The sequence below is a fragment of the Mytilus californianus genome, unplaced genomic scaffold (genome assembly GCF_021869535.1).
Source record: "Mytilus californianus isolate M0D057914Y unplaced genomic scaffold, xbMytCali1.0.p SCAF_10, whole genome shotgun sequence".
Classification (NCBI taxonomy): Eukaryota; Metazoa; Mollusca; class Bivalvia; order Mytilida; family Mytilidae; genus Mytilus; species Mytilus californianus.
Window position 1 is genome coordinate 62,116,025 of NW_026262582.1, and position 17,413 is coordinate 62,133,437.

Below are 17,413 nucleotides of genomic sequence, written 5' to 3' on the forward strand. Positions count from 1 at the left end.
CATGAAGTTTTCCATGATATATGATGGAAAATCTAGGGATGGGTAATATTCACTTGCAAGTGAATAATTCGACCTCATTGAATCCGTATTCATGTGAACTTCAATTTAACCCCTTAGCTAGAGATGGATAATGCATGATTGATGCATGTTAGGTTAATAAAATAAAAGAATGTCAACATTGAAAGTGAAACAAAGATAAAAATTTGATTGGCTGATTCGATCCACAAAATATCATTCTTATACAGGTAAAATCGAAAAGTAACTTATTTTTTAAACCTTAAACTTGAAATCAAACAGACATAGAAAAATCCTTTTGCACGATGGTTCATATATCCATTTATATTTATGTTTATGTTTATATCGTGTTATGTGACTGTCAGTTGTTTTTGGGGTCATCTCGATAGTTAATTAGATGGCGTCTAGACTAAACTACACAGGAAACAAAGCTACATATTATCGAGCCCATGCCCTGTAAATTGTTTATTTTACACTTTCTATAATTTGGATAAATGTTTTACATTGTTATAAATCTAATATGAGAATTTGAGTCAAATCGGTGAACATGAATTTGACAGCTAGAGCCCTTTAACAGCCAAAAAAAAAATACCAACCCATAATCATTTAGATAAAGGCAACCACTAAAGAGGCCTAAATTTAAAACAGGCTCTGAGAAATGAAAACAGCATATAAGCTCTGGATCTTGACTAAAACATTTTCTGTTTAATTTTTCATGCAAAACTAGGAGTCACAAATTCATACCAACACTCTCCCAGTTATACAGATATGGTATGTGCATCAACCTGCTGAACCAATTTGTTAGATGACTTGGATGAAAAAAAGAAAGAAAAAAATTCTCATATATGAAAAATTCATTATTGTCGAAGGAGTTGCAGATACATGATGCTACCTCTTTCAAATGACTTGGCAAAGTGTTTTGTAATGCAAAATTGTAAAATTTAATCAGATCAAAAACAGTTTAAAGACTCAAAATTCTGTGAAAGATTCCAGTCTCTGGTTAGGGAGGGGTTGCAGACTACAAATACCAGAACAAAGACAAACAGAAGATTAGACAAAATGATCACTAATATTAGATTTTGTTACCAATAACATTTAGGACACCAAATTTGCTGCCACCAGATGGGCATTTGGACAATTATTGTCTCTTCATTGATGCTCCACTTTTACTTGAAACATACCTTGACCTCTGGTTCACTATCATATATGGACGAGGCGTCATCTACCCAGTTGTTGATCCAGTCTGCAAAACTATCAGATCTGTACGGAACATCTAACCTCATGGCCAGCTCCTTCAATGCTTCCTCCTGGTAAAAGAAAATCTGAGTGTCATATCTGTAGGTTAACATGCAAGTTTGAACTTAGAATTGCTTGATTTATATAAAAAGAAAATTTATTATCAGCCTCTTTTTTATGACACCACAATCAGCATTAATTTCAATTTTCCAACAAATTAAAATGAAAACAGGCCAATTTCAATTTAAAGGACCCAAAACACATAACACATGAGATGCAAAAAAGACATGTAACATTGATAGTTATAACAAATAATAACTTGAATGTTTAGTTTGTGGTACCATGCATTAGATTATAAATTTGGTTGATTTCAAGGTGATTTTGTTAAATTAAACTAAAATCTTTATTTTCATTCTATTGTGAATCAAAGTGTCAAAGTTTCATAAGAGAAGTTATACAAAAGTTGTTCCATTTCACTTGCTCACTTGTTCATCAACTTGAACCACCCACTTTTATTTTTGACATAATAGACTCGTTATTGGGGGCCAAATCAGGCCCTTACTGCTCCAACCCTTTAGAGTGTTATTTTTATTTATCTCAAAGAGTAGTTGCAACGGATTTTAAATGTTTAAAGACATCGGCACTCTATCAGCATGAGGCTTTTGATATTACTAGCCCAATCTACCATGAAATTGCTGCATATTTATACATCCACCAGTCACACAGACCCCAAACCACCCCTGTATGGGTCTTACTGCAGAATTGAAGAAGTCCAGGTCAATAATATTTCCATACCTGAGATAACCCTTGGAACCTAAAAATCCAAATGATCCAATACTTTACCTCTGCTTCCTTGGTATCAAATTGTTTTGTCATTCCCAATGAGTTCATCAGTTCAAGTAATTCATCTTTATTCTCCACCCCACATAATGCAGCCAATACTTCCTTAGCTTGCTCTCTAATATCTTCCTATAAAAAAAAAAATATATATGAAAATAATAATACCATATTAATTCCAATAAGTTGAATTGATCTGGTCAAGAAAATTTTAAGCATTATTTTGTGTACTCCTAAAATTCAAACAAGAATGCACATGCTGAAATGTCTTGCTGCTTTACTGAATGAGGAAAAGGAGAAAAACTATATTATAACAATTATTTTTACTTATCCTTCTTATATATCTTGGTCTATCAAATAATTATAAGCAATTAAGATTTCATTTACAAATGTCCATATTTTCTAGGCAGATGAATGGCTTTTAAAATTTTTACTATCCATTAAAAAAGATGGCTTTGACATCTTCAGTTTTAAATTATCTATACTATTAAATGAGAAGACCTCATTTTGTGTGTCGCTTCTCTTATGCATATTAAACAAAGGACACAGATGGATTCATGACAAAATTGTGTTTTGGTGATGGTGATGTGTTTGTAGATATTACTTTACTGAACATTCTTGCTCCTTACTAATATCTCTATCTATAATGAACTTGGCCTGGTAGTTACAGTGGAAAATATTTTGTAAAAATTTACAAAATTTATGAAAATTGTAAAAAATTGACTATAAAGGGCAATAACTCCTTAAGGGGTCAATTGACAATTTTGGTCATGTTGACTTATTTGTAGATCTTACTTTGCTGTACATTATTGCTGTTTACAGTTTATCTCTATCTATAATAATATTCAAGATAATAACCAAAAGCTGCAAAATTTTCTTAAAATTACCAATTCAGGGGCAGCAACCCAACAACGTGTTGCCTGATTGGTCTGAAAATTTCAGGGCAGATAGATCTTGACCTAATGAACAATTTTATCTCAATCAGATTTGCTCTAAATGCTTTGGTTTCAGAGATATGAGCCAAAAACTGCATTTTACCCAATGTTCTATTTTTTAGCCATGTCGGCCATCTTGGTTCGCAGGCGGGGTCATCAGACACATTTTTTAAACTAGATACCCTAATGATGATTGTGGACAAGTTTGGTTAAATTTGTCTAAGTAGTTTCAGAGGAGAAGATTTTTGTAAAAGATTACAAAAATTTACGAAAAATGGTTAAAAATTGACTATAAAGGGCAATAACTCCTTAAGGGGTCAACTGACCATTTTGGTCAGTTGACTTATTTGTAGATCTTACTTTGCTGACATTATTGCTGTTTACAGTTTATCTCTATCTATAATAATATTCAAGATAATAACCAAAAACGGCAAAATTTCCTTAAAATTACCAATTCAGGGTCAGCAACCCAACAACGGGTTGTCCAATTCATCTGAAAATTTCAGGGCAGATAGATCTTGACCTAATAAACAATTTTACCTTTTGTCAGATTTGCTCTAAATGCTTTGGTTTCAGAGATATAAGCCAAAATCTACATATTACCCCTATGTTCTATTTTTAGCCATGGCGGCCATCTTGGTTGGTTGGCTGGGTCACTGGACACATTTTTTAAACTAGATACCCCAATGATGAATGTGGCCAAGTTTGGTCAAATTTGGCCCAGTAGTTTCAGAGAAGAAGATTTTTGTAAAAGTTAACAACGACAGACGACGGACGCCAAGTGATGAGAAAAGCTCACTTGGCCCTATGGGCCAGGTGAGCCTAAAAATTGTCATTTATGGGCAATGACTCCTATAAGAATTTGTCTAACAGTTTTGACAGAAATGGAAAATTGGTAGAGCTCATTATTCTGAACATATTTGCTCCTTTCAGATTTTCTCTATTTATAACGGTTAAAAAATAATGGACAAAACTTGCATTTCACACTTATGTTCTATTTTTAGCCATGTCAGCCATGTTGGTTGGTAGGCGTGGTCATCTGACACATTTTTTTAACTAGATACTTTAATGATGAATGTGGCCAAGTAAAGTAAAATTTGTCTCAGTAGTTTCAGAGGAGAAGACTTTTGTAAAAGATAACAAAAATTTACCAAAAAATTATTAAATATTGACTATGAAGGGCAATAACTCCTTAAGGGGTCAATTGACCATTTTGTAGATCTTACTTTGCTGAACAATTTTGCTGTTTACAGTTTATCTTTATCTATTATAATATTCAAGATAATAACCAAAAACTGCAAAATTTCCTTAAAATTACCAATTCAGGGGCAGCAACCAACAACGGGTTGTCTGATTTGTCTGAAAATTTCAGGGAAGATGGATCTTGACCTGATGAATATTTTTACCCCCATATCAGATTTGTCCTAAATGCTTTAGTTTCAGAGATATAAGCAAAAAACTGCATTTTACCCCAATGTTCTATTTTTAGCCATGGTGGTCATCTTGGTTGATGGGCGGGGTTTATTGGATATATTTTTTAAACTTAATACCCTAAGGATGAATTAGGCCAAGTTTGGTTCAATTTGGCCCAGTAGTTTCAGAGGAGAAGATTTTAGTAAAAGTTAACAGACAACGAGGGATGACAGACCCCAAGTGATGAGAAAAGCTCACTTGGCCCTTTTGGGCCAGGTGAGCTAAAACTAAGAAGATGTGGTATGATTGCCAATGAGACAACTCTCCACCAGAGACCATTAATGACATAGAAGTTAACAGTAAAAGAAATAGAACATTAATATAATGGAATATGTAGACAGCTCTCTCACAAGCAAAAAACCCTAACTGTAAAATATAAAGGTATACACTACAGGAACGGGGACACATTCTGTGTATTCTGTTGACTAAAACATATGCCATGTCATATCATATGTAAACTTGCATGTGCTGTCCTACATACTCGAGTAAATGATAGGTAAATCTATCAAAATTGAAATCAATACTTTTGCTTTTTGTCGAGCCAAAAAGTCTCAGAAAGCTCAACATAGGGATAGTGATTCGGCGGCGGCGGCGGCATTAACCAACGTCTTAAAAGCTTTATATTTTAGAAGGTGGAAGACCTGAAAATTTCATACTTTGTATATAGATGCCTTATGTTATGAAGTTTCCGTCTGTCACATGTCCATTGTCCTTGACCTCATTTTCATGGTTCAGTGACTTCTTGAAAAAAAAGATCAAGATTTTTTGTAATGTTAATTTCTCTCTTATTATGAGTAATAGGATAACTATATTTGGTATGTGCGTACCTTGCTAGGTCCTCATGTCTGTCAGACATTTTGCACTTGACCTCGACCTCATTTCATGGATCAGTGAACAAGGTTAAGTTTTGGTGGTCAAGTCCATATCTCTGATACTATAAGCAAAAGATCTAGTATATTTGGTGTATGGAAGGATTGTAAGGTGTACATGTCCAACTGGCAGGTGTCATCTGACCTTGACCTCATTTTCATGGTTCAGTGGTCAAAGTTAAGTTTTTGAGTTTTGGTCTTTTTTTCTTATACTATATGCAATAGGTCAACTATATTTGGTGTATGGAAATATTTTAGGATGTACATGTCAGTCTCGCAGGTTTTATTAGACCTTGACCTCATTTTCACGGTTCATTGCTCAGTGTTAAGTTTTTATGTTTTGGTCTTTTTTTCTTAAACTATAAGTAATAGATCAACTATATTTGTTGTATGGAAGGATTGTAAGCTGTACATGTCTGCCTGGCATGGTTCATCTGACCTTGAACTCATTTTCATGGTTCATTGTCAATGTTTAGTTTTCTTGGTTAAGTCTGTTTCTTAGAAACTATAAGCAATAGGTCAACTATATTTAGTGTATTGAATGATTGTAAGGTGTACATGTATTTCTCTTTGGTTTATATGACCTTGACCTCATTTTCTTGGATCATGTTAAGTTTATGTGATAGTTATAGTAAAGCTTAATATTTAGGACTATCAACATAATATCAATGGTTAGTAAAGAAGGCGAGACATTTCAGAGTGTGCACTCTTGTTATTATATATATACTTTTGATTTTGTTATATAAATTCATATAAACTGTAAATATAAAAATATAAGAAGGGTTTTTTCAAGAGCTTCAAATGATAAGAAAAATGCTCCAGTGCCGATTAGGATAACTACAATAAAGAAAAATATATAAATAGCTGAACTATGAACTAGTTGATCAGGTAAAAAGTTATAAATACATTTTAAACCAGGAAGTAAATCTGATCATAGGACAGGTTCATTTATTTTCAAAGGGTAATTCTGTTCAATGTCAGTTTATTCTTATTCTAAATTACTTGATGTCTATTACAAAAAAATTAAAATTTGTAGGATCTGAATTAAAATGAAAGAATGATTAATTAAAAGATTATTGAAAAAGAGAAATAAAACTGGAAAAAACTTTTCCGACTTGTTTCACCTTGTATTACATTAAATGATATAGATTATAAGGTACAAAGTCTGAAAGGCAAACAATTCATACGGTATAAAATGGCTCAGAACTTAATGGTTTGTCAATTCTGTGAAACTTCAAATGAACCAAAATATAAATGTGTAAATTGTGATTTAATTCTGTGTGAGGGATGTAAAATTAAAATTCATACTAAAATAAAGAAAACTGAAGTTCACCAGGTGCTTGATCTGAAAGAATTCAGTAACTTGGGAGCAAGTGAAACTATTCGTCATTTTGACCTGAAAGATATTCAATGTTCGATTCACAATGCTGAACATTGCATTATTTACTGCGAGGATTGTAAATTGTTGCTTTGTGCAGTCTGTCTACTAGAATCCCATAGAACTCATAATCTGACAAAAATTGATGAAGTGTATAACAAGAAGGTAAAAGAACTTCAGGAGTTGGATAATAAAATTCACCAGGAACTGCCTTTTTATTCTGACTTTGAAAAGGAACTGAAACAGATTAAATCCATTGAAAATGATCAATACAATGAAATTAAACAAAGTATTTTGAAAAAGGAAAGTGAACTAAAAGAAATCATCACTAAACAAAGATAGAATCTCATCACAGAATTAGACAAGCTGTGGAAGCCTAGGGAAGAAGAAATGTCAAGACAGTTGAAGGATACTGCAGAAAGATGTGACACCCTGACAAGAAACAAAGCTCAAATTGAAGAGACATTCCAATCCCACAATGCAACAGCTATTTTTACAGCTTCTGGTAAACTGGACAATGATTTTCCTACAAGACCAGTGAAAATGATATCAGAACAAAAAATATTGTTTTCAGAAACAAGAATTCTTGATGATAAAAAAGAAGTCTTCGGTACTATATTAACCATTCCAAAGTGCAAAATCACTGGATCATTTACATTAGATGCACCAAGCAGCATCCGAAATATTAAAACTTTTGAAAATAATACTAATATCTTATGTACATTACAAACAACAACACTAAAATCCTTTGAACTTAAAAGTTCAAAATGTATTACTACAAGTATAGCAAATGATACTGAAGTAGATATTATTGACATGACAAAAGCACAGGATAATAAATTACTGTTCACGGTTGTTGAATCATCAGAAATTAAATGTCTATCAACTTTCAAACCAGACAGTAAGATAGAAACTTTTACTTCTATCACACCACTTTATGCCAGAGGAATTCATGCAACTGACAAAAACATTCTAATAGGATTTAGGGATAATGGTGAACGGTTTCCACTACAAGAAGAAAGTAGAAGAGGAATATTTGTGTATGACTATACCTGTAGACATATGAGAACATATGAGTATGACACAAACAATCAGAGATTATTTTCCTTACCACATGCAATAGCAACAAATATAAATGAGGACATCTGTGTAATAGATCTTACAAAACAAATTCCTTGGGAAGGTAGGGTGGTTGTCCTTGGAAAACATGGGAACCTAAAATGGACTTACAATGGTCATACAAGCATTAACACTAAAATTAATTTTATTCCTATGGACCTTGTTACCACTTCAAAAGGTTTAATATTAGTGTCAGACTATGCCAGCAATGCTGTTCACATGTTATCTATGGAAAGTTGTCTAGTCACTTGTCTGAATGAAAGTCATGGTATTGAGAAACCTTGGGCTCTGAATGTAAATCAATCAGGCCAGTTACAAATAGGATGTTCTTATCAAGGAACAAAAGATGGGCTTGGTAAACTACACACTGTTGATATTTCTTCCTAAAGACAATCATTTATTTTATTTAAAGAGGTATTTAAGTGCTCCCTCAACATTCTTTTGTAAAATTTACAACCATAAAAGTATACAGGACTATCAATTCTGTCTACTTATTGCAAATTGTATCATTTCAAAACCAAGAAGGATTTTGGAAATTTACTATGAACGTAACAATGTTGTTGGACTAGTAAAATGTATACAAAAAAAAGGCCTCAAAACCTGTTCAAATGAAAATAAAATTGATGATTTCAATCTCACAAATCATATTTTTTAGTGAAGGCCATGTCTGCATATTCAAACTGGGTCAAAAGTTTCATAAAGTAATCCTGTAACACATATTTCCTCCCCAAAAAAATGCTCCGTGGGCACATCTTGATACGTAAACAGAGGTTGAATCCTGAACAGTTGGGGCAAGTATGGACACTACCCGGTACATCAACCTTGATATAGTTCTGAAAAATTTGAAATTGGTGTTTTGTCCAATATCCAATATCTAAATACATGGCTATGTTCAGCATATCCAAGTCCACCAAGAATTTAATCTATTTATTTATTAAAGGAAAATATTAGCTAAGTGTTTAAAATGCTCCATAAAGGAATTTAGTTTAAGCTGTTATTGGTATGAAACATTTTATTAAATTAATTAAAAACCAATTGTTCTCTGAACAATTGAAGGTCTTTCCACAAAAAAAACAAGTATTTTGATATGAAAATAGTAAAAAGTCGGTTTAAAATGTCATTAACAGCGTCAAATGATAGATTATAGTACGCTGATTCCAAAAATATATGGTTTCTATACAATATTTTTTAAATAAGGGAAATAATTTGTTACTTCCGGTTTGAAAAAGATTACTTCCTGTATTATTTAACTGTTTAATTGACACTGATTCCAAAAATATATGGTTCTATATACTTTTACATTCAAAAAGTACAAAAAAATAGCTACTTCCGGTGTACACAGGGTCACTTCCGGTTCCTTTTTCAAGGTCATATGGCTTGCAACTAAATGCAAAAAGTCCCATGGCTTTATCATGTATACAAACGAGGTAAAAGCAAAGATCAAAATCTAGAACATCAATTTAATCTATGACCTTGGGCTCAATTTCAAGGACATCAACCAAGGACCTCAAATCAAAAGACCCTAGATCTTAATTATATTTGGTTCATGAGTTATATCACCATATGTTATTTTTAAATAAAGAGGGGAGAAAACTCTAATTTTATGTAAGCACACCATTTAAACCAATATGTATGTGTTACGACATGTCGCAACTAACAATTAAGTAAAAATATGTTGTCGATATCTTATATCATGTTTGAAAAGTGGTGAAAATAAGCCAAAATCCAAATTCAGAAATGACCTTGACCTTTGACCTTGACCTTTGACCTTGACCCTATTTTCTTTTTTTTGGACCAAGGACCTCAAATCAAAAGACGCTAGGTCTTTATCACTTATGGTTTACAAGCTACAACTACATTTTTCTTATTAAAAATACAAAAGGGGAAATAACTTCCATATGTAGTCTCCGGACCGCTTTGGTCAAAATTATTTTTAAGATCCTGAAGATATAACAAGCAAATTGGTGAAATAATTTTGTCTTAATCTTAAACAGTTGTGAAGGAGGTTTGTACACAAGAAAAACAGTGTTTGGGGAGATAACTCTTACAATAAAAAGTGTTCAGCTTAAGGCGAAGTGTATGTAATTAACTACTCCACAGAATTTTTTTAAATTTTACATGTGGATTCTGCTTGTAAAAATACATCATACAATAAAATAAAAAAAGGGGGTAACTGTTTTCGTTTTTCAGATACAAGCTGTTGAAATTAACAGCATGATAAGCCAAAAATACAAAGGATATATAAGGAAAATCATAAAAATCGGCAGATATTTTTACTTTATCAAGATTTTCTAATTCGTTGCTCCACAGAATTTTTTTAAAAATCGATATGCGATTCAAAAATGAACGACGAACCCATTGGTGCAAAGAAAGTCCTTAGCAACCGTGCTAGTTTTCAAGCTATATCCTGTGGAAGTTTGATTTCTAGCGGAAAGAATAAAAACAATCGGCGACGTTATTGATGTCTACTGTAACGTCATCACAATTTCTACTTTATAACGCTATTATACCGTACAGTGTCGTAACAAAATCGTGAGTGTGTATAACCCATTTTCCTAATTATTGCAAATGCTCAAGCGTTAATTTCTGTGTCATTTGGACTCTTGTGGAGAGTTGTCTTATTGGCAATCATGCCACATGTTCTTTTTTTATATTGTATTGTTCTAATAATTATGAATCAAATATCAAGTTTAAAATTGTCCCAGTAAACACAGCGTTGACAGAATGATTCTATACGTATTTAAATAATCGGTTATAATATTGGGATCGCGTATACACGTCTTTTTCAAAATCTCATTTCTGCATGTTTGTATTTTAAAAAAGTGAATATAATTTGCTGCATCTTTCATCCTCACCATTTCCGGCGCTATTCGAGGGATTGCGCACAAAGCCCATTTTTTGTCAGGTTCACACGCGTGCACGTGACACAACTCTGCAATTTTATTTAAAAAATTTCCTGTCTCGATTGCTTTCCCTTTTCTTTAACTACATGACAAAGCATGATTTAATGTTTGCTGGAGATTTTAAGTAAAAAAGGAAATAATTTTTTGTTCCATAATTTGTTTAATATCCACATGCACGACTCCCAAAAAATAAGAAAACTGCATCTGCATATTATCTTGAGAATTTTTATGACTGTAATAAGGTCAAAAGAAGAACCCGCATATGAATTTTAGCAAAGTAAAACAGATCGGAGTTTTAACTTCACGTAGCACAGATCATTCCCAGTGTTAGCCTTAGCATTGCGTATATTGTGTATAATGCTAGAGCATTGTGTATTGTGTAATGCTAAAGCTTTGTGCATAGTGATATGCTATAAATTAATGTACTGGTGTAATGCTATAAGAATGTACCAAGAGCGATGCTATACAAGTTTACCTAGTATAGTGCCATACAAATTGTTCCTGTATATAATGCAAATGAATTGCAGTTTTGTTAATATAATATGAACATAAGGAGCTGTGGTATGATTGCAAATGAGACAACTATCTGCCACGTTTAAGGTAGATCGGGTGTCTTTTTCTGAGCGTCCGTTCTGATCATGTTAATTTTAAAACTTTTTTGTTTTAAAAATATTTTACCAAGTATCATTTAATATACAACAAAATACCTAAAACTTGAAGTTTAAAGATTGAACTATCAAGAAATTAAGTGTCGTAAAGTATATTTAAAATTAAAGGATGTGGATGTAAGCAATTGTTATAGGCAATCATGCGGCCTTCAACAATGAGAAAATCCATACCGTATATAGTCGCCTGGTTATAAAAAGCCCCGACATTGTAGAACTATTATTCTTCACCCCTACCCCTTCTTCCCCTTTATACTACTGCTGAATGATACACAAAAGCACAACAAAAGAGAAAAAATTTCGCTATCTCTTCGAAATCGGAATTTGATTAAGAAAAAATAACACGTTCTATTTTTATCATACATGTGTAGTTTCAGTTTCAACCATGGTTCTAAATTTAGATTTTACTTTCCCCAAAAATTGCGGACGGAATAGAAGACACCTGTTTATTTTCTGCACCTTGAAAACTGAGATTTGGATGACATAGATTTTACATATTCTGAGATAAATGTAATAGTGAACAATTCTTAGTTTCTGAGTGTGTAATGTTTTGTGGACGGAATCTGATGGGTTTTTTTTTTGCTGTTGGCTTTTTCTTCGGCTTATAAATGTTGTACTAGTGGTCGATTACCCCTTAGTATCTTTTATACTTTTTACATAAATAATAAAATATAAAAAGTATAAAATTTTCAATTGCATAAAAACGGACATGCCAACGTCTTTCTTGTTCAAGACACAAATTCACATGCAATATAATTATTCGTTACCTACAATTTTACGCTACAGGATCTACAGTACACTGTGCATTTCATTCAAAACTATGGTTTTTCAAAAAATATTATGGGGTCAATTCTGGTTTGATTTTAATGAATTTGATACGAATAGAAGCAGAATTGTCACTGGTTTATTTTTTATTTGGTTATAATTTTGTTGTTTAGGCGTTTTTACCTTCTGTTGAAATAAACACGAGTTGTATTGTGTACCTGCTCCTGCGTGTCTAAAACAAAAACAGTGGTAATAGAGTCAGACTAACTCACAATAGGATACTCAGATTTCTGATTGGAGTCATTCTAAATATTTCTTTGAAGTTTTGAGATAGCACATGAATACTTGTTTGAATTCATGATAGACCGCACTAAGTCATTTCTCTTTCATGTGCCCATTTTTCCTTTCTTGGAGTAGGGGAGATAACCCGCGTAACTAACGACGCACGTTTTTTATCCTGAATTCCGCTAGAGGCGTGCAATTACGTACACTTCGCCTTAACAGGGTCAGTTTCAAAATCAATAACTGTTCAATATCATATGCAAAAAATCTAAGCGACATCTTGCTAAACAAAAAAGCACCGTCAGAAAAAAGTGGCGGAAGAAGAAAAAAAAAAAAAATAATAATTAAAAAACCAATTGTTCAGAGAACTTTTGAAGGTCTTTCCACAAAAAAACATGTATTTTAATATGAAAATAGTAAAATTCGTTTTAAATTGTCATTTCCAGCTTCAAATGATAGCTTATTGTACGCTAATTCCAAAAATATATGGTTTCTATACAATATTTTTTAAATAAGGGATATAATTTGTTACTTCTGGTTTGAAAAATGTTACTTTCGGTATTATTCAAACGTTTAATTGACACTGATACCAAAAATATCTGGTTCTATAAACTTTTACATTAATTAAGTACAAAAAAAAAGCTACTTCCGGTTTACACAAGGTCATTTCCGGTTGGCTTTTCTAAGGTTAAATGGCTTGAAACCTAATGCAAAAAGTCCCATGGCTTTATCATGTATACATATGAGGTAAAAGCAAAGGTCAAAATCTAGAACGTCAATTTAACCTATGACCTTGAGCTCAATTTCAAGGACATCAACCAAGGACCTAAAATCAAAAGACCCTAGGACTTAATTATATTTGGTTCATGAGTTATATCACCATATGCATATTTTCAAATAAAAGAGGGGGGAAACTCTTATTTGATGTAAGCGTACCTTTAAACCAATATGTATGTGTTACGACATGTTGCAACTAACAATTAAGTAAAAATATGTTGTCGATATCTTATATCGTGTTTGAAAAGAGGTGAAAATAAGCCAAAATCCAAATTTAAAAATGACCTTGACCTTTGACCTTGACCCTTTTTTCTTTTTTTTTGGACCAAGGACCTCAAATCAAAAGACCCTAGGTCCCTATCACTTATGGTTTACCAATTACAATTACATTTTACTTATTTTAAATACAGATGGGGAAATAACTCTCATATGGAGTTTCTGGACCGCTTCGGTCAAAATTATTCTTAAGATCCTGAGGATATAACGAACAAATTGGAGACATAAATTTGTCATAATCTTTTACAGTTGCGAAGGAGATGCGAACACAAAAAAAAACAGTGTTTGGGGAGATAACTCTTACAATAAAAAGTGTTCGGTTAAACAGGGTCAGATTCAAAGTCGCAATAACTGTTCGATATCATATGCAAAAATTCTAAGCGACATCTTGCGAAACAAAAAAGCACCGTCAGAAAAAAGTGGCGGAAGAAGAAAAAAATAATAATCAGAAGAAAACCAATAGGTCTTTCCACAGAAAAGTGGAAAGACCTAATTAATAATTTTTTGGTGTTGTTTGATATTGCTACAAGTGGGGTACAGATGGGTGTGTATGGTAGTTGAGATTTATTTGTCATCTGGCAATGATTGAAGCTTTTAAACATAATGTAACGTTGGGTGATGGGCAAGGGGAGGAAATTCATTTTTCTTGACATTGTAAAATTGTTAGAATCTAGAAATTAAAATTGATAATTTAGCAATTTTAGGAATGATGATGTAGTGGGAATGAGATGCAGAATAAGATTATATCTAAGTTTTAAGGATAACAACATTTTATTGTAATGAATAGAAGATTTTTAGATATTTTGGCAAAAAAGGATAATAATATGGGATGAAATTGTGGAATGAAATTGGGCATGAATTGGTAATTGTTGTTTATGGGGTTTTTATTATAAGTGGTTGTGGTGTTATTTTAATATGATTTGTGAATTTGTGTTAGAATTGTTCTGAAAAGTGATAAAAGGTGCCATTAATGTTGTGTGTTTAAGAGTAGATTATCATTAAATTGTATTTGAGTTGTTTCCCTTTGAACAGAAATGTCAATATGGAGGATTGATTGATTGATTGTTGGTTGCTTAACGTCCATCAATATGGAGGATATGTGGGAGATGTTTAAATAATTATTGAAGTTGATTGATATATTTGAAAGAGAATGCATATAAATGGATATAAGTGGATACGACAGTAGCCCCCAAATTCAAATCTTACCTTTTTTGTGGTATGGAATCTTGTGGTACAATTCAATACAAATCCATACACTTATGTTCAAGTTATTGTCTAGAAACCAGAAAAATGTTTGCTTTTAGTTCCTTTTTGGCCCAAAAAAAGATATGACGTCATGTTATTGTGACATCAAATTATTGTGACGTCATAACATTACCAAGGAACTAATCTATAACATCTTAATGATTGTGAAAGCAAAATGTCTACCATGTAGTTAAGAAGGATAATAAAGAAACTAAAGTAGGCCAGTGGCTGAAACGTCTTACAAAATGGTGTATTTACTACAATAATATAATTTGTATTTATTAAATTAAGAATTGAATATTTTTTTATTTTTCCATTGTTTATGACAAATTAGCTTCAAAACAAAAAATCTTTGTAAACAAGGTGTGCAATTGTTTATTTCTTGGTACTTTATTGTCTTGTTGCAATGTAAACAAATATCTGGACTGTAACAGTTCATCAAAAAGATGCAAATTTGCCTAAATTTTTCCATTGCGGAGGGAGGTTGTTGAAATTAAGATAAAATTTAATAATACATTAAAATGAATTATTTAAACAATTAATGCTGTGGTCAACCTTGAAAACCACATTTTTCCTCTCTTAATCATTATCAATTGTTTTGGCCCATTTATTGCAACACGTATTTTTGTAGCTTGATTTTATCCCAATAAATTGTGGCCAAAACTTAAAACTGTTTGTTGTTACTCTTATTTTAAGGTATGGAAGTGCATTTCGAGATATGAACATAAGAAACTAAGGTTCTAACTCCTTCCAGCAAAGTTTACTTTAGATGGATTTGCGTATTTTTAAGGTCCCTTTGGGTCATATAGCGCTTCACATCTTTTGGTCTTATGCATCATCAGCTTTCAAATGTTTGGGTTTTGGGATGTTCTGAAACTTATGATGAAAGAAAACTAATGACTGGACCATTCATAAATGTTGCCACTCTGTGCCCATTCCCATAGTGGACAGTGAAAATGATAAAATCATGCAACCTGTAGGAAAGAATGGACTTCATGATTACACACTTCACATATGTTAATCATACACACTTTGAAAGATATGATTTGAAAAAGGCATCTACATATTGCCACTTAGCTCTTATCATGACATATATTTGCTCCAGTAGAAATGGTATAACTGACTTTATTTAGCCTATTGACACTACTGAATATTTAATTGGCTGATAAAATTGGTATTTGCATTTTATTCAAATAACACAAGTGTTCCAGTAGCTATTCAATTGAGTAAAGTTTCAAACATGTACCTCAGGAAAATGCACATGGTGGATACCAAATAGAAATTAAACCTAGGTTACAGATAGAATAAGAATACAGGGAATGTGCTAAGCATACCACACTCTATGGATCATTGGCAAGGTTGTCAACTGAACATATTAAAAGGACATCCAAATGATGTATCAAGTGATTGCTATAAGTTCACACAGTTCACAGGTTCAAATGAATGTTTAATCTTTTGTAAAAAATCAAATCAAATATTACGCAATATTATAATTGATAATGACTATCATCAGGGTTGATTTAAAATTCAAACAGGGTTTCAATCTAGCCAATAGAATATTTGGTACCTCAAGAAAATAACTGGTTACATTTTGAAATATATATATATTTGGAATCGTTCATTCATTCATTATAAAAATAAAACATGTGATGTGATTGTCAATGAGAGAACTATCCACCAGACACAAAATGACCTAGACACGGTACAGCCCCCAACAATGAGCTAAACTAGTTTTTTGAATACTTCACGTTTAGTTGATTGATTGTTAGTTGCTACACACTCAGCTGAAGGGCTCTGAATAAATAAGATTGTTCTTACTTTTGTAGGTTCTCCAAAAACAGCTTCTTTTTCAGGCATTTTTAACAGTAATACTATGTTTAAAACGGGAGAGCCGGTTGTGAAGTTCCCATTTCAAAAGAATTATTTTTATAAAATTGTAATAAAATGCTCCGCTGGGCGCTGTTTGATACGACCGCAGAGGTCGAACCCTGAACAGTTGTGGCAAGTATGGACACAACATTCAAGCTTGATACACACTGAATTTGGATTGTGATTAAATATTTGACACAGCATAGGTTTCTCACACAGAATGAATGTGTTCTAAGAACTTATAAATTATTAATTGACCTATTCAAACCATATCATTATTATTTGCTTTTACATATAAATCAGAAATAACCAATTTAAAATGGAAAATTTTAAAGAGAAAAAAAGGAAAAAAAATCCATCCCCCCAAATTTTTTGAACCCCCTTATGATTCATCACCCCCAAACTCAATCTAAGCCTTCCCTTTATGGTATGGTACCTTGCAGTACAATTTCAGAGAGATCCATACACTTGAACACAAGTTATTGTCTGGAAACTAGAAAAATGCTTGTTTTTTTGCCCCTTTTTTGCCCTAAATTCCTAAATGTTTAGGGCAATTACCCCCAAACTCAAACCAACAGCTTTCCCTTTGTGATATGGAACCTTGTAGTACAATTTCAATAAGATCTATACACTTACACAAAAGTTATTGTCATGAAACTAGAAAAATGCTTGTTTTTTGCCCCCTAATTCCTAAAATTTTGAGGGCAATTACCCCCAAAATCAATCTCAGCCTTACCTTTGTGGTATGGTACTTTGTAGTACAATTTCA

At 32.5% G+C, this 17,413-nt stretch overlaps 2 protein-coding genes across 2 annotated transcripts in view; one reads left to right on the top strand and one right to left on the bottom strand.

Annotated features, from left to right (window-relative positions):
* LOC127718345 (uncharacterized) overlaps nucleotides 1–17,413 on the bottom strand; it is a 162,175-nt gene that overhangs the window by 46,960 nt on the left and 97,802 nt on the right. Inside the window, exons 38-39 of the mRNA XM_052224342.1 lie at nucleotides 2,095–2,220; nucleotides 1,197–1,322 (exon numbers count right to left, since the gene is read on the bottom strand). Coding sequence (XP_052080302.1) covers nucleotides 1,197–1,322; nucleotides 2,095–2,220 — 252 coding nt within the window. The remainder of the gene's footprint in view (nucleotides 1–1,196; nucleotides 1,323–2,094; nucleotides 2,221–17,413) is intronic.
* Nucleotides 7,026–11,118, top strand: LOC127718344 (uncharacterized). The gene has a single exon (XM_052224341.1). The coding sequence runs from the start codon at nucleotides 7,134–7,136 to the stop codon at nucleotides 8,247–8,249; it is 1,116 nt and encodes a 371-aa protein (XP_052080301.1). The 5' UTR covers nucleotides 7,026–7,133; the 3' UTR covers nucleotides 8,250–11,118.